This window comes from Ascaphus truei, chromosome 3 (assembly GCF_040206685.1).
Source record: "Ascaphus truei isolate aAscTru1 chromosome 3, aAscTru1.hap1, whole genome shotgun sequence".
Taxonomy (NCBI): domain Eukaryota; kingdom Metazoa; phylum Chordata; class Amphibia; order Anura; family Ascaphidae; genus Ascaphus; species Ascaphus truei.
The window spans coordinates 429,875,805-429,897,758 of NC_134485.1; the positions used below are offsets into that span (position 1 = coordinate 429,875,805).

The window sequence follows — 21,954 nt, forward strand, 5'->3', positions numbered from 1 at the left end:
GTAATCATTAACAAACACATGCAGCTGTTTTTACAACAGTGCAGTTGTTGCATCCACTTAAACAGATGCCACCAAGGAGATTTAAATCTCTAAATATGGTTATTACAGATAAAAAAAAATACATTTGAAATGCAACGCCTGTGGCTATTGTAAATTGGAACCAGAAATGTAAAATTACTTGTACTTGTTGAGTATACGAACACAAATATAACTACGGGCAACTGTCAGCTTACACGGGACACGGGTGCTGAATTTGTGACCTAAATACACCTAATGATCTTGTTAGGAGATTTCCCAGCATGGCTTAGTGTCTGTGCTGCAACTGGGCACATTACATTTTTGGAGGACTGTGACATTTTGCAATGGACCAAAACTGATTCTTTTTCTTTATGGGCTTCCAAAACCTCACTGGTTCTTTCTAAATAGGTCACGTCTGTAGTGAGGTCTAGTACTGTGTGGTTCTGAGCTTGCCGGGACTGCGCGTGTTTGTAAATGTCAATTGGTAACAATTGTTTGGAGGTCTCTGACCTCCTCCTTCCAGGGTTTTATCTCCCCCCAGCCCACTTTTTAATAGCCGGTCTTGTGATGTCCCTGTGAATGACCCGTCTATTAAGACTTCTCCCTCTAAGAGAGAGGTAAAGAGAACGTTTGCAGGTAGTGTTAGGACCTGTTAAAAAAGGGTATACCCTCGCATGGTGCGCAAGCTTAATGCTTTGGCCTAAGAATTTAACTAAGTGACCCTCACGTATGAGAAGAAAAACAGATCAGTATTTAACTACAGATATGTGATTTGTCATATTGGATGTAGCACTGGGTCTCTCTGTCTTTTGTTACATACATGAGGTCAGTAACACTCCTTTTGACACAAATATATATGGTGTGGTGTGTTTGCGTTCCGAGCTTGCAGGTTCTGAGAAGTAATCCGGTGGCAATGTATTTATGGATTTGGACTACTTCTTAGTCATGTCGCCTAACATTTTCTTGCCTACTTTATCTAAACAAGCATCTATATCCCTTATTTACGATGGGCGACAAATGCAGTTTCAGTGAAGAGAATACTCCCCACTCCAGCATTGTCAAATATCTGGCAATGTAGAGTGATAGGTCTGTCACTTGTAACGCTGCCCTTGTATTTATCATTAAATCAGAAAGGAGATTGCAATACTGCTTTGGAATAGACTGGTGAATGATTCATGTTGCATCTTACATAATGTAACATATAAACATGTGATATACGATTTGTAATCTACAGAGAGAGCACCCAGGGCTGAATTATGAGTTGGAAGCATAAAAATCGGCACGATCCAACTTTTATTATCCCGTTTACGGGTGATCCATAATGCTGTGTGGATACCCGGTAAGATGTCTGTGGGGAAGGAGTTAATAACATAATCAGGTGGCAGAACTGTGTTCCGTTACCGGAGTTTGTTTGCCCGGCTGATTGTATTACTTCCTGAAACATATCGTATGTAGCATGTAGGAGATTCAATTCCATGACACATTGAGAAGATTAATCGAGTCTGAAATAGCGATGGTAACACTTCAGTCACGTCCCCGATTGTATCTGGGCATCAATAATGCAACAAGGCAAAGGAGAAAAGAAAAGCCACACAGTTTGCGGTCTGCCTATTTTCACTTTAACTTGTGTGTTTGGCTGGGAAATTGGCCAGCGATGCACATTCTGGGTTTGCATAAATGATTATGTGGCTGTGTGGGCAGAGGTCAATCACATGGACATCCTTTTTCCAGTTCCTTTTCTAGTTCTTGGAATGAAGCCCGGTGGTGTTTATATCGATCGATCAGCTAACCATTATTGTTCTCAAACTGTGAGGGATGAACACACATTGTTCTCACTGTGCCGGTGTATGGTTAAAATAATCTGAATATCAAGGTATCCGGCACTAGGACCTCTGAAGTGTTAGTAACATGCCCCACAGTGCTGGGGATAGTCAATCTTGTTATAGTACATCTCTACAGCTGCAACTGCCAGTTGTAGACTGCATGCCTTGAGAAGTCTGCACTTAAACCCATCCAAATGATTGCAGCTAGCGGAGAGCTATATTAAAGCAAATACAATAGTGAAATACTAATGATTTTGTCATCCAACGCGTTTCGTAGGTATAACCTACAGCTGCAGCCGCTGGTTTTAGACCATATGCCATGGAAAATCTGTGGCTATTGCGAGATTCTTACAGCACGCTGCGATTTACCTGCAGCCAAACGAATGGCCCATCGAATTAACACAGCGGGGATCCCTGAATTTGAATGGGACTCACGCTGTGTGAATCATACCGGGCTGGGAGTCCCAATCAAACGCAGGGAACCCCCGCTGTGTTAATACGATGGGCTATTACAGCCTGCTGTGGACAACCTCACGAGTTACTGCGAGATGGTCACAGATTTTCCTTGGCAAGCAGTCTACAACCAGCAGTTGCATCTGTATGTCTCACTTCTTATCTTTACAGAACAGTCAGAACAATGGGAAATAAATATTCATTCATAAGAAATAGTTTCCTCCTTAAAACTGGAAATATGTTTATATAGAAAAAGTATGCCAAAAATAGGACTATTTGCGTTGCTTTTTTTTATTTATCCACTTGGCAACATCAAACCTTTGATTGAAAAAAGAAAAAAAATCTGAAAAAAACACAGTGGCCTCACTTAAAATAAGACCTTACCCTGACAATAAAATGGGTAACACTCTCTTTGCAGTTCCTCTGCAGGGAGGAGGAGGGAAATACGGATGTGATGTGACTTACTAAAGCTGAACTAACTCGGATGTTCCCTGCGTTTGAAGTGAAAAAGAAACGAAGGGTAAACAGGTTGATAAAAGGTATCCAAAAGCATCAATTATTTAGATATTTGGTATTTCACCCGTGTCAGGACTCAGGATTTCTATTGGGTACGTATCACCATGTTGTTCATAGCGCGCCTGAAACCGGCAGCACTCCTCTAGTCTATGACAGGCAATGCCAAAGTTCAAATGAAAACGAAGTGCTTGGCAGATCATGGATAACAGAATTGTAATCTCAGATCAGTGCATTAAACAGCATAACACAATAATAATAAGTACACAACTACACATGCATGGAAAATGTGTTTTTTTCCCCGGAAACACATCACAGAGTGCAACGAAGGATGCAATCCTGACGCGTGTGAAAAAAACGGAAATAAAAAGCCCCAATGTCCAAGCCCTCGAAGAACTTACTCTGATAAGAAGTACGGATCCGTTTCGTTAAATCTGGGTAAAAATTAGACAGGCCACGCATGCAAAAGTTGTCTGTGGAACATGCCAGCGCATCACCAACATCAGCAGCATCAGCAGCAGGCAGAGGAAAGAAAGAAAACAGTCTACAGTACAGTGAAAGAAAGTGATACTCATAGCCAGCATTTCAAACAGCCATGGTGCACGCCCGCATAACTCTGTGTTTCTCGTGCTTCAATCAGAGGACGGGTATGGAACTTTGGGGGGGGAACAAGTGTGTGGTTTGTAGCAACAAAGCAGTTTTGATCATTGAGTATTTCAAGGGTTAAACCAGCAGTACTGCTTACTCTGCAACTGTGGGATAAAACGGTGGTCTGCAGGTGTGGGATAATGGCCCTTATTTAATATGGCAACACGTGGTGCCACGCACAGTAATCGTTGCTTCTCATTACTCTTAATAGTAAGCTACAATGGGACAGTAGAAGACCCAGGAGTTACATACTGTTAGAAATCTGCTTACTATGTTAAAATGTATGAATGAGATATTATATCAATTGAATGAGACTATGTTGTAAGGTTTAGAATTCATATTTAAGCCAAAAGAGGTGAGTTGCTGTTAAGGTTTAATGCATAACAGATGTTATAGGTTGGCTTAAGGATCACATTTAATACTCTAACATAAGAGTACAGTTCTTTGTTTGGAGAGAGCACGAGGAGAAAGGGGACAGAGTTAGTGATCAATAAATATAGTTGTATCTTGATCAGCTCTCTCTCTTTCTAATACCTCTCTCTGCAAGAAACATCTAAGCTGCAATGTGAGGAACAAAGGTTTCTCTCTCTCTTTGTTCTGTCATTACCATCTGAGAGAGAGCACATGTTATCATTTCCACCTGTAAGTAACACAATAAACCATAACTGTGTCTGCTGGACAACAATTTTCTGACGTATTGGAATCTTTATGAACAAGGAATAATGTGAAATTATTCTAACATACCATTCTGGGCCTGATCCTACACTGATCAGGAAGCTCACACATGGCGATTGGGCAAATACATGGCAAGCCAGTTATTTGTATTTCTGTACTGCAGGAGTTACAGGCTCTTCATGTATGACCACTGAGTATTTTAGGTCAGATGACGGAGGTGTGTTTCTCTGATGCCAACTACTCTGCCACTCATAAAGAAACAAAGAGGATGGCACTGATGTGGTAAGTACCTTGTTACTTCCCTCCCTTCGCCAGCACTAGAACTAATGTCATGGTGGTTACTGAGGTTTAGGAATTCCTCCAGAGCAGCAGAGTGCCCAAGAGGAGCTCAGAAATCTCCCACATAGCAGTTGGGCCACAGGAGAGCTGGGCTTGCAACTAATTACACTGTGGCTCACAATGCATCAAAAAGGACCAATATGCAATGGCCATGGGCAAAGTGAGAAACGTATCAATTTATCTCACAGTTTCAGAGCAAGGTGTACTGCTGTGTTAATGTGTGTCTCAAAATCCTCAACACAATCATTGTTTTCTCTATATCCTGTATAGTTTTTTTTTAAATCGGCGTTTAATTCATGTTCTCATGTTTTCTTCACAGAATACAGACACGGTTTTAAATCAATTTTACAACGTGGCCAAAGTTGAACGTCCCACTCATTGACAGCCACACACATTTTCCCCAAACACAGAACTAGTTACAGTAAATAAAACACATAAATAATGCAGAATCAGTGAAGCAGATTTATTATTATTAAAAAAAGAAGAAGAAGATGCCTAAACAAGAACATAGACAGATCAGTAAAAAAAAAATAATAATCGCCAGAATAGCAAGACCTCGAAGAGTGTTTCATAAAAATGAAAGGCATTGTATTGTTATACAGTATGTACTCAGTCATTGTGTGTAGAACGGAGTATTGAGCCTTTGAGAATTGAGCAATGACAATTAATCACCTTGACATTAGAAAACAAATGTGACTCTTCTTGTTCATGGTACTGATGATTCAATTACTCAATGTGTTTGCACCAACATGAGAGTCTGTTGTTCCAGTATGTTTCTAAACATGTGTCATATTTACGTTGTAAGATTCTTAGCTAATGCTGTCGTTTTGGTGGGGATTCAATTTACAGGAAGTACAAGGACTCGGGGGCATCCCTTAAGGTTGGAAGGAAAAGGAGATTTCACCAGCAACAAAGGAAAGGGTTCTTTACACTAAGGGCAGTTACAGTGTGGGATTCATTACCAATGGAGACTGTGATGGATTTGATTTGTTCAAATAAAGGCTGGACATCTTTAAGGAAAGGTATACAGGAATATACAAATAAGTAAACATGGGAAGGATGTTGATCCAGGGAGTAATATGATTGCCATTACTGGAGTCAGGAAGGAATTTATTTTTCCCCTTGTGTGATTTCATTAGATAATGTTGCACTGGGGTTTTTTGTTTGCCTTCCTCTGGATAAACTACAAATATACGAGAAGTATCTGTCATCTAAATTCCACATAGGTTGAACTCGATGGACACAAGTCTTCTTTCAACCTTATCTACTATGTAACTATGTAATACTATGTAATTTTAAGGCCACTAAAAGTGAAGATAGAAAATTATACTAATGTGCAAATTGTTGAACTACAAATAAAAATGACAATACATGCTTCATATGCTTCGGTAAATGTTACTTGCTCAAGGATAAAGAATGAAAGGCGAGTTCTATTTTTCCTGGTGTTGCGGTTAAGGTCTCTGGTGTCCCCGCATGGTGTAGAACTGTACAAAACAGATTGGAAGAGGTATATATTCTGTATACAGGGGGTTAGGTATGAAAAGTTCCCAGCTCGAAAACTAGGGCAGAAAGATAACACCAGAACGGTAAAAAAAAAAATGTTTTCATTCCATACATCTGGTACTATTTTTTGCTCTGCTTTTTGCTTGAGTTTTGCAGCCAGGAGACCTAATAGATAATCCCCATTGTATTGTGTAAATTGCACTCATTTCAATGCAATTTACATACTGTACGCCGGCTACAAAACAGATGCAAGAAAGCAAAATCCTTTAGTCATTGTGCTGGTTTCCTGATGTGGTTTATATTAATCAGGGCCATGTTTCCTGACATCTAATTGCAAAAATACATTTTCCATTTTCACAGACAGATTTAATAAGTCTGCAAATAAAGGCCGAGCTGGAAACTGCTTTTTAATGTTACATAAACCAGATTGGAAAGGAAGTCACAGCAAGGAAAGACAGGGAGTGGGAGGGTTGTGATGGATGGAGCACTTCTTATTTTGACTCGTGTCAGCGCTACGGTGCAATGATTATATTTTTGGCCTGTAACCTTTGGCTTTGTCTGATGTGCCATTTTTCTATCACTGCCGTAGATCAAGAAGCCCGCAGCTCAGAGACGACCACGTCTGACATGTAGCGATGAGCCGATGTGTTGCTTATCAGAGGAGAGCCCTGCATCCAGCCGTACGTACAGATACAGCAAGAACCTCTGAACGTGATACAATGAGCCTGCTTAGCAGCAGCTACCATGGGAATCAAGTGAGCCAGATACTTGCTGGCCTTTGTTGTTGCAAAAAGTGATAACCTCTTCCTGCGTGGATTGGCCCGTTGGGGTCTAATACGGTGCATTCACTCTTATATGTGTTCATAAAGAAAAGAGGGGTGGGGGCCGTGTTGGTCCTTTCTTCTATGTAGTAACAAAGGAGGGTGAGGGAGTAGTACCTTTTATTGGACCAACACAAAGTGGCTATGTTACAAACTTTCCAACCTCTGAGGGTCCTTCATCAGGATCGGCAGAGCCATATGGCTCCGGGAAGCAGCTGGTGGCCACTGTCTTATGCCTGGCTGCTATCCATTTAACCTGTGTACATTTAGTATAACAGTAGGGAATTGCATGGGATTTCACACTTAGCAGAGGCATAGAAGTCTTGCACGAGGTATCTTTATTTAGCCTGCATAAGGGGTTTGTTTAAATGGCAAGTTGTAGGGTAAGTAGAAATGGTACCACCCCAAACTATGGTTGTTCAAGCTGTATCGAGTCCAAATAGACATTTCGACTCCACCCAATTTCTCGTTAGGCTGTACTGAACGCTATATAATACGCCATCGCACACCACCTAATGTAATGCTATAAGTGATAGCAATAGGCAGATAGAGGAGAACGGGTGCTACTTATTCGATTTAATTACGTGGTAACTCAGAAAAAAATCGTTTCTGCCCTTTTCTCACACTATTTAGGCTGCAATAGCAACGCTCTGTGAATCGGACCTTCAGTGATTGTTAGACGGGACCTTTGTCCTTTTCAGCTTATATCTGCGAGAGCGAAGGCGCACAGAGTGATGTTCTCATGCATTCCTGCAACATGTGGCGACGGGGACACATCGTCATGCAGTGCCAAGCACGGTGCAACCTGCAGACGGGAAGCAGGCAAAACGAACACGGTTACCGTGTACCATACCTGCCGCCAGCTGCTTACTCTTGCGAGGTGATCGTGGCTGTCGCTGGTACGGGTCGCTTGAGCCGTACAGGTCAACAGTTCCCATGCTCAGCAAAGCAGTTTTCTGAATATAATCCACCACAGCCAAGCCGTTGCAATTTCCAAAGGCGACCCTGAAACAGGTGCATGCTGTTATTAGACATAGTTACGCCCAGATAAAGTGGCACTTGTTGTGCAGTCTCCGGTCTATGGAAAACGCCTTTTGCTAAACCATTTTGTCTCCTTATCTCCATGGCTAAGAGTATGAGTTAGGCCTGACAATGCCTAACTGTGCGAAAAACAGAACCGTATCACCTTCTGTTTCAAACGAGAGATTAATATACCCGGGGGGAAAATGCCAGTTACTTCATAAATACCTTATGTTTATTATACAGAGTGCCATTTATTTATTTTTAACGGTCATCATTTTAAAGCTGCAGACCAAGCAAAAGCCTACATGTGTTTTTTTTTTTTAAATAAATCAGTTCTGTACGATGAGAAAATACTTGTAACATTAAAAAAAAACAACAACTCTGAATCACATTTTTTATGTATTATAATGTAACAAGCATTTTTCTTGTTTCTATAGCAACTATTAACAAAGTGACATCCCTTTCCTCTTCTGAAACGGGCTGTGGCACACCTGTGGAGCCCTGCCCTCTCTCTAGCAGTGCACCAATTGTATCTAGTGACTGCCTGGTCACATGCTCTTCCCAACAGAACTTTGCATCTTTGGTCCACATCTGCTGCACTGAGACATTTAGTGAACCCCCGAGCCAAATCTTCGCCGATCGATCACAAGAGAATGAATCGATTGGCAACTTAGCTAATTACTTATCATTGTGAGGATTGTATTGAAGCGCATATTAAAGGGGCATTTTTTTTTTTTAAATGGCAGCTTGGACGGCTGCTTCAAGATATTTTGTCAGGCAGACTAAAAAATATATGATGACAATAGAAGGAGAATTCATTGCATTTGTGTGATAAGATAAGCGAGATGAGCTAAAATATAAGCGTTCTTTTTGGTTTGGAGTACGAACGCTAATATTTTTCTAAATACATTCTACACAATCTTAGGAATGGGTTTGATACCCATCAGTAATGGTATATTTCTGATTTAAAAGAATAATAAATATGGTCTTTTCTGTGCTGCTCAAACAGCACCAGGTGAAATTGTCTGTACACTCACCATGCATTCATTCTGCTGTATTCAATGTATCGTTAGGGCCTACACAGAGCATGGCGAGAGAAAGGCTTAAGCCGGGCTTAGAAACATGCAAACATGATACACAGGAGGATGCCAAGGAGCAAACGGGTAAGCAAAGAGCCCCATTACTCTAACGCGTACTAACCATAACCTGAAAAGGTACTGTGTCTAAACACCAAGCTCTCCCTCCTCCTTACACCCCTGACTTTCCAACGAGGTATTCATAGAGAACAGACAGAACACCAAATGTAATCGGATTTATATTACTCCCCCAAACCCCCCCCCCCACTCAAAAAACCCTTCGTTATCTGAAATGTTGTAAGAACTGATTTTATTTAATCGCTTTACGCACTGAAGAGATTCTTGCCTTGTGGTTTTACGTGTCTCTAAAGCGGATTTCCAAACATATAATGATATCAAACATTGTGTGATATTGATCGACGTCTGGTTATACCGTGCGCACACACAGGATTAGATCGCTGGGGGGAAGCAGTGACGGGAGAGGAGAACTTTCCAGAACGTCTGACAATCAAAGAACTCGGACGTGTAGGTTTATGTGGATTCTACAGATATTCAGCGCTGTGCGACTGAAATAAAACTACGCGCAGACGTTGGTTTTTATTAAGGCGTTTAGGACACAAGCCGACATGAAGCGTTTTGTAGGATAAGCTCTCTGGGGTTTATTCTCCTATCTTTGAAGTGAGACAAACCGCTTCTAAAGAGCCCTTTCCGATGGGATTGGCGTGCTGTGCTATTCTGATCGCCCTTCTCGCGTTTCCAATGCGTGTCTAAATGGCTTTTTTTTAGAAGCGGTTACGCTCTGGCTCTGCCAATCCCATTGGTTTGCCCAAGAAGCCTCTACTGTTAATCGCATTTTCTTATGACAATTGCAATTCTCGTAGCTCCGTTATGCAAACCGCTTCTAAAAACTTGCATTTTTTTCCCGCCACCTCAAGGGGGAAAAAGGGGGGGGGGAGGGAAGATTGGTATCGCAAGTTACACCTACAGCCTGAAATATGGGTTTGGCTGAGAGAGCAAAACCCGTAAGTCAGACTGGGGACGGAGTAAGCCCCACCTACGGTCATTCCGCTTCAAACGCACGTACAATCCGGGCGCTTCGGCTGTTAAACCGGGTGCGGTGTGTCCCTTTTTATAGAAGCGGTTTAAAAGATGCGATTTGCAATAGAGAATAGGGTTTTTTCCGCACATTTCATTCCGCTTCTTCTGAACATTCCGATTGGCAACTACGGAGCTTCGAGAATAAGCTCCTGTGTGAGCAAAACCCCACACCCCTCATCGCATAATACGCTGCTTATACTTACGCTGCGGACGTGTTGCTTCGGAATTGCGGGAGCAGTCATTTGTTTAAAAAAGTTCTACCGTGATTTGCAATGATGTAATATATTTATTTATATAATACGCTCACACTACCGATATAGTATAGTAAGGCTTCCCGTCTTCAGAGCCGCGGCCACTCACAGCGGTCGCAGCGCAGAAGTGCGGAAACTATCCCGGGCGCCACGAGCTCAGGACTGTAAGTCTTGCTACAAATCTACATTGTGCTGCAATACATAGTGACGGGGCTGGAAGACAGCTTTAGAAGCCTAACTGAAGACTATTCTGATTTAAGTTTCATGCCTTAAAAGATTGTGGGAAAAAACTGTAGAGCATAAACATACAGTGCACATCTAACTTTGATAGAGGATGAAATCGATACAACTTGCGCTTTGTACTTACAGTCCATAGGCAGAGCTTACAGCCAGGCTGGTAATTTGCTGTGGGGGTTCCCCGTCCACCCACACAAGCTGAATTACAAGCTCCGCTTGGTACCCCGAAGGCATCCTCACTGGGCGACTCTTAACGCTGGGAAGAAAGAAGCGGAGACAAAAACAAATAGAAAAGGATTACATTAATTGCTCTCTCATTTCAGATGCAGAGTTCTGTAGCTGCAAATCCGCTGTCGGACTAATAGCGCTGTGAAGGACATTCCCGCACAGCCAATCATTTAAAGCTGCTTTTTATTAGGGAGGCTTTCATCTTCTTGTTATTTGTAGGAGCAAGTATACAATACTGTAATTGACGGCGTTAGAATAAATACAAAACTCAACGTTTAGGGATTATAGAATAATAGAAAAGAAACGGTGAGAAAGAAAGACATTCCTTCCCTAAAGAGAGGACAACCTTGGTGATGTGTTGGCAGGAAGTAGTCGTGTGTTGGCAGGAAGTAGTCGTGTGTTGGCAGGAAGTAGTCATGTTTTGCTAGTTACTTATACGTTTCTCTTAAAAAGAGGGGTTTCTACTGAAAGACTAGAAGGGGCTTGGTGGATACATTGAGTGGAAGTACACGGAGAACGAGATCAGGAACTGAAAAACGTTGTATTGTGACTGTACAGTATCAAGGTCCAATGGGTCAGCAAGCTTAAAGCAGACAACGAAGCAGTGAGCCAGGGGGCAGAGAATGAGAGTACAGTGTGGAGCCTTCAAAGAGAGGAGGAGAATCTTGTATTATTTAAAGACAGGGTAGAAGGTACGAAAGCTGTGAGTTCGGGGGGAAGGTTGGGAGAATGCTACCTTAAACATGGGTGTCAAGAGAATGCTGGGAGGTAGGCAGCAAGAGTGGGTCTGGGTGAGAATGGCTCAAAGCACTAGTAATGGGGTGTGGGCAGCAAATGGGTCTTGGTAATAGTGGGTGTCAGGCAGCAGAAGCACAGAGCAGCAAGTAGAAACATGTTCTTATGAGTAGCCAGTGTGGTAGCTAAGCAGTAATGCAAAAGGACCAAAGGGCAGATGGAAGCAGAGCTTTGAGAGTAGCGGAGGATGTAAACGATGAAGCAATTAGCAAGAGACAAAAAGAGACTGTGGTAAAATAGCAAGCGGAAGTCAAGAATTCAGAAACACAGACAGGGACAAATCAACCAGGCGTGTACACAAAAAGGGGTGTGTGCTGGGCACATGCGTACAAAGTGAAACTTCTTCGCATTTAGTCAATCTCAAAAGTCTTGCAGTCACGTAAAATGATAAACATTAAGATACAATTTCAGTGACAAAATGCAAAGCAGTTTCACTTAGAACGTGTTTGTGTGTTTGTGTGTGTGTGTATATATATATTTGTGAAAACTGTACATAATACCACGCTCCTCCCTATAGAGGTTTGCTGCAGGTAAAAAGATTGGCCTTAACATATAGAAAAACAAAAAGAACGATTCCTGCGCTCCTACCAATTAGGCTAAAATAAAATAATATTCTCATGAAAAAGGGTATTTTGTTAATCCCTTTGGCCAAAGCGTTGGAAGCCTGCATCCCACGTCAAGGCAACCCGTTTAATTCAGGTACCTACATTATATATACCTGCATTGAACGGGTTGCCTTGACGTGGCATGCATGCTTCCAACGTTTTGGCCAAAGGGATTAACAAAATACCCTTTTTCATGAGAATATATATATATATATATATATATATATATATATATATATATGTAATAGTTGTCTCATGGACTGGTGAAAAAAGTGTAAAAGCCCTGAAGGGGTTAAATAAAGCATGAGCTTATCTGGGTAGTGCAATTAAAATCTGGTTAAAGCCAGTATCATACTTACCTTTACTATGGAGGTAATCAGGGTGCACAAATTCCCAGGTGTGAATGTAATAAAACTTACACATATACATCTCTCTGTCAGCCTTACACATTCACCTACCATTCAATGGAGGGTGATGTCCAGACTGACACTGGGGTGTATTATACCTGCACTAATTGGAAAATTGGTAGGGGCTCAGGGTGTATTATACCTGCACTAATTGGAAAATTGGTAGGGGCTCAGTAACTGCCATGTAAAGCAGATGAGCCAATAAACCTACCCCTATGATGTTTCAGGGATACTATATTTAAAATGCACTATGGGAGTATGCAGCAAGGAAAAGGATTGCCTAATATTAGTGAGACGCTGTACATAATACCGCGCTCCCACCTATAGAAGTTTGCTGCAGGCAAAAAGATAGGCCTTAACATATAGAAAAACAAAAAGAACGATTGTGTCGGGGAGTATTTAACCCTCTCTATCTCAGCAGCCATGGAGTGCAACTACTAGGGATCTTTTGGGAGATTCTGTGGTCTCCTGGTTGTGTGTTTATCTGAAGCAGGGTTATCCTGGAAACCTAAGCTGTTAGTGGTCATGGAGGACGGGAGTTGCCCACCCCTGGACTAGCAGCTGGGCTGTTCCTTTGCCAAATATGCTATAGAGAGAACAGACTGATTATGCTCCCATTGGTCAGTTATGGATTGCTGGGTTTGGTTGAGCTCCAGACATGACCCCTTGACCTGGCTACATTAACCTGACCTAGTTCCTGTTGTTAGTACAACAACGTAGTTTATTGAAGTGAAACTTCTTAGCTGACGGTGGCTCATTGGAAAATTTCACAGGGTAAAATGGGTTGAGCTGTGACTTACTTTGAAACGGAAGTAGCTACTGCGCATGTGCAGATTGGCGCTGGAGAAGGGGGCACAAGTTCTCAGTAGCACTGTCTGCACTGGCCCTAAATCGGGAGTGTGTGCTCGCCATGCCCGCACTCCTCCTGCTTACCTGCTCACATCAGACCTCAGGCTCTCGTGCTCTACACACAGCCCTACACACAGCACAATGCTAGACATTGTGTCGGGGAGTATTTAACCCCCTCTATCTCAGCAGCCATGGAGTGCAACTACTAGGGATCTCTTGGGAGATTCTGTGGTCTCCTGGTTTTGTGTTTATGTGTAACACCATTCCTATGCACCGGCGGTGCTTTGATTGATTATTTATTACACTACTGAAATTGGTGAGCGGACAACCATAAGTTAAGCTATATAACCCTGCTTCAGCACAGGTGGCTCAATCAGTGGCTCAGTCTTCGATCGAGTCACTGATTGAGCCACTGGTGCTGAAGCAGGGATATCCTGACCTATTGGTGGCCTTTGAGGACTGGTGTTGCCCACCCCTGTGCTAATTAGCCCCGGTTTCTGGTTCTGGTCCCAGAAGACCTTGTAATGGAAAATAATCAGAGCACGCATGCACGTCTTAATGGCAAAAGGAAACGAAGGAACACGATTTATGAAGCAAATAAGAGAGAGAGGTGCAGACGGTGCTTAGGGGACTGGACAGATTGTACTTTTATCAATGGTGAAGGAGAACGGTGCTGGTTGAACTTAAAGTATAAGGAGTTCTTTCTTACAAATAACTAGTTTAATGTGACAACATGCCACCCAGGATATATTTGTACTGTACAGCATGTCATTATAAAGCGGGTAACTGAATCAAATGAGGTCGTTACCAGGACACTGGGTTTAATGGAAAGAGGATGGGAATCTGAACAAAGTAACACTCACATACACATGGCTACAATAATGCAAAGGAGATGCTGAAAAAGCAATGAGAAAAATAAGAGGAAAGTGAGAATAACAGCAGAATTCAGGCGGAAGGGTTTAGTAATGCAGCAGGTCACGCCCAGGCCTATGCACAAATGAGGTATGTCCATGATTAAAATCTTCCTTGTGAACGTGGGCCCATAAACAAAGCAGAATGTGGGAGTATTCCCTAACAGAGATAGAGGGTAAAACGTCCTGCCAGAGCGTCTCCAACTTTGCCAAACTCTGCCCCTTTAGGAACGTGATTTTCATTTACATTACGCATCTGAACGTACCCCCGCGGGTTCCAACTCTTCCCCCACATTTATCCCCATGGGACAGCCTCTTGGGTTATTACAGGGGTAGCAAGACTTCGTATGCGCGTCGCCGGTGTTGTGTGGGATAAATGAGGGATTGGGAGATCACGAAACAACGGGATGGATTACCGCTGCGGGGGGGGAGGGGGGTCCGATCCGGAAACATGGATTCCCCCCCTGCCCCTCCCCTGCAGTGCGACCGCAGCAGACACAGTCCCCGGCGCCGTGGACTTTTGCTTGTTCGTTCGCGGCGCTGGGGACAGCAAGGGTCCTATTCACTACACTTTGATAAAATCAGTGCGTTGCAGAGCGACTTCGCATGGTTTTATCGCGCTGTAAAACGTGTGTGACAAACGGTATTCACTAAGAAAAAACGCCATTTTTGGAAAGTTTTTTTTTCTTCTTCTAAGTGTTATCGCGATACAATACAAGTGTTATCGCGATACAATATAAGTGTTATCGCGATACAATATAAGTGTTATCGCGATACAATATAAGTGTTATCGCGATACAATATAAGTGTTATCGCGATACAATATAAGTGTTATCGCGATACAATATAAGTGTTATCGCGATACAATACAAGTGTTATCGCGATACAATACAAGTGTTATCGCGATACAATACAAGTGTTTGTTTACACTGCAGCCTGGAAGAGCTGCACGGAGACGCTGCGTCCTCATGCCCGGCTCTTACAGGCGATCGCGCAGTTTAAATATTCATTTTAACACCAGTGTGCGGGAGCTGGGGGTCTCCTAAGCTGAACCGCATTGATTTCTGCCTCAGGGACCCCCTGGGGGCCCCCCCCTCCCGCTATGGGGGGCCGATATCTCCTGCAGTATTTAAACCCCCCCGGTCACGTGACGCGGAAGATTTGAAAATGGCAAGGGGGATACCGGCCCCCCATACCGGGGCTTGTATCTCGGGAAGCAGGGGGGTCCCCGAGGTTGAAATCAATGCGGTTCAGCTCAGGAGACCCCCTGCTCCAGCACACTCGTATTAAAATGAATATTTAAACTGCGCGATCTGCGTCTCCGTGCAGCTCTTCCAGGCAGCAGTTTAAAACGAACACTTATATGCGAAAACACCAAAAAAACCAAGAGGTACGAACTTGCATTTTCTTTTAACCAAACTTTAAAAAAAATGCTGTTTTTTCTTAGTGAATCCCGTTTTGACACTTTTTATAGTGCGATAAAACAATGCAAAGTCGCTCTGCAATGCACTGATTTTGTCAACGTTTAGTGAATGACCCCCCCAAGTCTTCCTACATCTGTTGCCAGATAGGTACAGACAATAAACAACTTCCTAGCACAAAGCATGCTTCCAGAAGAGGACGCCAAATATACGGACACAGGAACTAATATTTCTATTACTTTGCTTTCACACCCCCTATCAGTATGCTGTGTATGTGTCTTTTATTGATCGGGAAGATTTAAGCCCTGTTCCAATGAGGGGGAGAATCTCTTTCATCTTGCTCCTAAACCATCCGACACATCTCCCCTTTCTGAGAAGTTGGTCTCCTGTGACAAACGCAAGACTGTACCCTCAAATATTGCAGCACCCATGTTGGGAAGAGGTAAACCGAGCTTAAATCAATAAATAAATTCAGCGCCCCGGTTTTCAGGCCTCTCCCTGGGAAACCACAGCTGCGAGCACATTTTTTTTTTTTGCTAATGAATAATGAATGAATTAACAAGCAGGCGTATTTGCACTTATCTTATATGTGAATGGGTGATCGGGTTGGATATGTGTAAGAATGGCCTGGCTGGGGTGTCCCCGAGGACAGTGTTTTAGTAAACGCCCATTATTACGTAGAAGACCAGAAAAACAAAAAAAACTGTCAATATTTGTGGTAACCTAGAATGACACAAAATTAGTGATTTTTGGCAACAAATTTAAATCCCACGTAGTGAACCCATTCACACGTCTCAGACAGATCTGCAACGCTGCCTCTCCCCATTATCTCTTAGCAAACAGTGCTTCCACTGCAGCCGAGGATTCTGGGTAATGACACGCAACTGAGCACTCAGTGTCACCTTTCATAACATGTTTTTTGCAACATTTTCAGGAATGCGTAAATGCAGCTAATTATGAATTCATTAAGTCTTCGGTAAACAAGGCTCTCTGCACAATACCGTAATTGCTATTAAATTACAGCTTTCAAGCACTGCTCATTTCCACCATTCACAGGTTATTAGGCAGAGCAGGTTAATCTTCTCTTTGCTGCCACCATATTGTACTCTATGTAGCAGTCTCTGATTAAAGGTTGGTAATCACTATAATTTGAGTTTATTAGATCACGCTCTTTTGAATAAAAAATAAAAATACAAAAATACGGCGGTTGTCTTAACGTCTCTAATTTGATAATGTTGGCTGGGTGACAGGCTGCAAGAAGCTGGAAAATGGAAAACAAAGAGAACGACGTCAGCTCCTCGCCTGGAAAAGGCTGGAGACTGAGAGATACGGATAATAAACACATACACACACGCTATATACAGTATGTATATATCTAGGGTTGCCAGGAGTCCGGTATTCAACTGGACTGTCCTGTATTAGGTCACACTGTCCAGTGAAAAATGAGAGGTAATGCTGGACATGTATGTGTATACCGGTATTAACTCTCTGGGTGTGTGTGTATACCGGTATTACCTCTCTGGGTGTGTGTGTATACCGGTATTACCTCTCTGGGTGTGTGTGTATACCGGTATTACCTCTCTGGGCGTGTATGTGTATACCGGTATTACCTCTCTGGGCGTGTATGTGTATACCGGTATTAACTCTCTGGGTGTGTGTGTATACCGGTATTACCTCTCTGGGTGTGTGTGTATACCGGTATTACCTCTCTGGGTGTGTGTGTATACCGGTATTACCTCTCTGGGCGTGTATGTGTATACCGGTATTACCTCTCTGGGCGTGTATGTGTATACCGGTATTACCTCTCTGGGCGTGTATGTGTATCCCGGTATTACCTCTCTGGACGTGTACTGTATGTGTATACCGGTATTACCTCTCTGAGCGTGTATGTGTATACCGGTATTACCTCTCTGGGCGTGTATGTGTATATGGGTACTCTCTGACCGTGTATGTGTATATCGGTATTACCTCTCTGGGCGTGTATGTGTATAGCGGTATTACCTCTCTGGGCGTGTATGTGTATACCGGTATTACCTCTCTGGGCGTGTATGTGTATACCGGTATTACCTCTCTGGGCATGTATGCGTATACCGGTATTACCTCTCTGGGCGTGTATGTGTATACCGGTATTACCTCTCTGGGCGTGTATGTGTATACCGGTATTACCTCTCTGGGCGTGTATGTGTATACCGGTATTACCTCTCTGGGCATGTATGCGTATACCGGTATTACCTCTCTGGGCGTGTATGTGTATCCCGGTATTACCTCTCTGGGTGTGTATATGTATACCGGTATTACCTCTCTGGGCGTGTATGTGTATACCGGTATTACCTCTCTGGGCGTGTATGTGTATAGCGGTATTACCTCTCTGGGCGTGTATGTGTATAGCGGTATTACCTCTCTGGGCGTGTATGTGTATACCGGTATTACCTCTCTGGGCGTGTGTGTATACCGGTATTACCTCTCTGTGCGTGTATGTGTATACCGGTATTACCTCTCTGGGTGTGTGTGTGTATACCGGTATTACCTCCCTGAGTGTGTATGTGTATAACGGTATTACCTCTCTGGGCATGTGTGTGTATAGCGGTATTACCTCTCTGGGTGTGTGTGTATACCGGTATTACCTCTCTGGGCGTGTACGTGTATACCGGTATTACCTCTTTGGGCGTGTATGTGTATACCAGTTGTAGCCATGCATAATAATGGAGCGCAGACATCTTCCCGGTTGGGAGTAAACCCTGGTAAGTACAGGAATGCCAGCAGTAGTTATGGAGGTTTTTCCTCACACCATGGTGAGGTGTCCTATGTATGGATGGGAGTGGCTGCATGCTCTGAGTCCCTGGATAGTGACATCAGAGATGTGCCTGCCCCCTGAGGTATATAAGGCACAACACTGTCAAGTTAGAGGGTTGTTGCTGATGTGTTTGGCTCCTGTAAAAGGATTGCAGGATGTTTTTGTGACCCTAGTGCAGTAACTAGTGGCACGAATATCCAAATCAAGCCTGTCTAGGCCACACTGTGTCCAGGGACCTGGCACAGGGGTGATCTCCCTACGGGGAGAGGGGATCCCACTCCAATTGGGAGGGCAGTACCTGGCAAAGGGACAGCACAGAGAAATGTGCGGCTAGAGCTGAAAGCTGCATGGGGCAGTCTGCTACAGTAAGATCGTCAATAAAGATGCCCTTATTAAAGATACCCCCACAGTGTGAGTGTGAGATTACTCTGCAGTGGCAGTCACCACCGAGAAGGAGTTCCTCACCAGGACCATCTCCCTGCGGAAGCACAGATCCTGATGAGGTGGAGGCGCTGCACATGATATAGGTAGGACTCGCACCCACTACCTCAGCTACCTGTTCCTGATGATATCCCCTAATACCATCGTGCGGGAGACTCAGGAGTCCTGTTACTTGCAGGTGCACCACCATACACGATCACGTAATGGGGACCGGTTAGAACACATGGGCCAATGTGAGATTGGGTGGGTCAGATAGGAGGGAATACCCGTTACACAGTATTTCCTCTCTGGGCGTGTATGTGTTTAGCGGTATTACCCCTCTGGGCGTGTAACCGGTATTACCTCTCTGGGTGTGTGTATAGCGGTATTATCTCTCTGGGCGTGTATGTGTATACCGGTATTACCTCTTTGGGCATGTATGTGTATACCGGTATTACCTCTCTGGGCGTGTATGTGTATACCGGTATTACTTCTCTGGATGTGTACTGTATGTGTATACCGGTATTACCTCTCTCGGCGTGTATGTGTATACCGGTATTACTTCTCTGGATGTGTACTGTATGTGTATACCGGTATTACCTCTCTGGGCGTGTGTGTGTATACCGGTATTACCTCCCTGGCGTGTATGTGTATACCGGTATTACCTCTCTGGGCGTGTATGTGTATACCGGTATTACCTCTCTGGGCGTGTATGTGTATACCGGTATAACCTCTCTGGGCGTGTATGTGTATACCGGTATTACCTTTCTGGGCGTGTATGTGTATAGCGGTATTACCCCTCTGGTCGTGTATGTGTATACCGGTATTACCTCTCTGGGCGTGTATGTGTATACCGGTATTACCTCTCTGGATGTGTATGTGTATAGCGGTATTACCTCTCTGGGCGTGTATGTGTATACCGGTATTACCTCTCTGGGCGTGTATGTGTATACCGGTATTACCTCTCTGGGCATGTATGTGTATACCGGTATTAACTCTCCGGGCGTGTATGTGTATAATGGTATTACCTCTCTGGGTGTGTATGTGTATACCGTTATTACCTCTCTGGGTGTGTATGTGTATACCGGTATTACCTCTCTGGGCGTGTATGTGTATAGCGGTATTACCTCTCTGGGCGTGTATGTGTATACCGGTATTACCTCTCTGGGCGTGTATGTGTATACCGGTATTAACTCTCTGGGCGGGTATGTGTATACCGGTATTACCTCTCTGGGCGTGTATGTGTATACCGATATTACCTTCTGGTCGTGTATGTGTGTCCCGGTATTACCTCTCTGGGCGTGTATGTGTATACCGGTATCACCTCTCTGGGCGTGTTATGTGTATACCGGTATTACCTCTCTGGGCGTGTATGTGTCCAGTATTACCTCTCTGGGCGTGGATGTGTATACCGGTATTACCTCTCTGTGTGTGTATGTGTATACCGGTATTACCTCTCTGGGCGTGTGTATGTGTATATCGGTATTAACTCTCTGGGCGTGTATGTGTATACTGGTATTATCTCTCTGGGCGTGTTATGTGTATACCGGTATTACCTTTCTGGGCGTGTGTTTATACCGGTATTACCTCTCTGGGCGTGTATGTGTATACCGGTATTACCTCTCTGGGCGTGTATGTGTATAGCAGTATTACCTCTCTGGGCGTGTATGTGTATACCGGTATTACCTCTCTGGGCGTGTATGTGTATAGCAGTATTACCTCTCTGGGCGTGTATGTGTATAGCAGTATTACCTCTCTGGACATAGAGACCTGACCGGCTTGGGGACCACAGGATTTCCCAGAGCAGGGAGAGCAGGGAGAGAGCAGGGAGAGAGCAGGGAGAGAGCAGGGTAATGCAGCCAACCAGGAGGAGGTGTCAGGAGCCTGAGGATGGAGCACGTGAGAGGAGGAAACAGCATAGAGCAGAGAGAGGTGAGAATATGTGTGTGTGTCGCACCTTTCATCATTGTGTCCAGTATCTACTGTCCCACACCCACAGTCACTCCTACCAGCCATTGGGGCCAAGCACTGCCATATACTGCACTTATTCCCTCACCTGCTGTCTCTGTAACTCTCCCACCATACCACTTAGATTGTAAGCTCTCCGGGACAGGGATTTCCTTTCCTATTGCCTGACTTATTGTATTATAATTCCCTGTACTATATTGCCTCTTATGTAAAGCGCTGAGTACAGTTGTGGGCGCTATATATATATTGTAATTCTTAAATGGACTGTTTATTCTGCTGCACCCAATCGGGGTTACCCCCTTCTGAAAACATTTCCTGCTATATCAGAGACTCGCTGTGCATCAAATTGGCTGAGTATTTCCGCATTGGTTTCAGTGTTACATCATGGTTATATCAGCGTTACGACTGCCTAACCTCATGCTCCTCATATAGAGGTTGTGCGTACCAGGACTATTTTGATACAATTAATCTCAGCCACATTTTTGCATTCTTATACATGGGGATCACGTTTGCAATCTATAGATTGTTGGGGTACACTCATTGTAGACACGTCTTTTTGTATCCCTTTTTGCAGACAGCTGGGGTTTGTTTTCTGTTCCATTGTAGGGGTCCCCTTGCACGTGTGATTGGGTTTATACACAGTGGCAGCATAATCCCTATCAGAGGAGTGAGGGATTTCAGGTTACCTACTTGTGTATAACTGGCCGGTTGAGATCACTCTGGGTACTTTGTCCCCAGTGTGACTCATTATTTTTCGTAGGTTCCTACCCTTATTTCGTCTATATGTGAGTCTAGCCCACATGATTTGTCCTTGATATATTTATTATTTCAGGGGGTTTTCCAGTTAGTTTCCATGTGTCATTGCAGGAGGAAGAGGCTTTCTCCTGGCAACCCTTCCAAACAAACCATACTTATTCAGTCTTTTTCTAATTGTACGGTCATGAACTTTAACATTTAACATGCTAACTGAGGCCTGTAGAATCTGAGATGTAACTCTTGTTTTTTTTTTGCAATTTCTCTGAGCATTGCACGGTCTAACCATTGGGTGAATTTGCTGGGACGTCCACTCCTGGGAAGA

The 21,954-nt window shown here is 43.6% G+C and overlaps 1 protein-coding gene across 4 annotated transcripts in view; it reads right to left on the minus strand.

Moving 5' to 3' along the window:
* STXBP5L (syntaxin binding protein 5L) overlaps nt 1-21,954 on the minus strand; it is a 575,500-nt gene that overhangs the window by 97,064 nt on the left and 456,482 nt on the right. For 2 of the 4 annotated variants that reach the window (XM_075592897.1, XM_075592895.1), the window contains exons 17-19: nt 10,609-10,734; nt 7,647-7,798; nt 3,209-3,280 (exon numbers count right to left, since the gene is read on the minus strand). In XM_075592897.1, the coding sequence (XP_075449012.1) occupies nt 3,209-3,280; nt 7,647-7,798; nt 10,609-10,734 (350 nt within the window). The remainder of the gene's footprint in view (nt 1-3,208; nt 3,281-7,646; nt 7,799-10,608; nt 10,735-21,954) is intronic. The other 2 variants (XM_075592898.1, XM_075592896.1) reach the window with 1 other exon arrangement.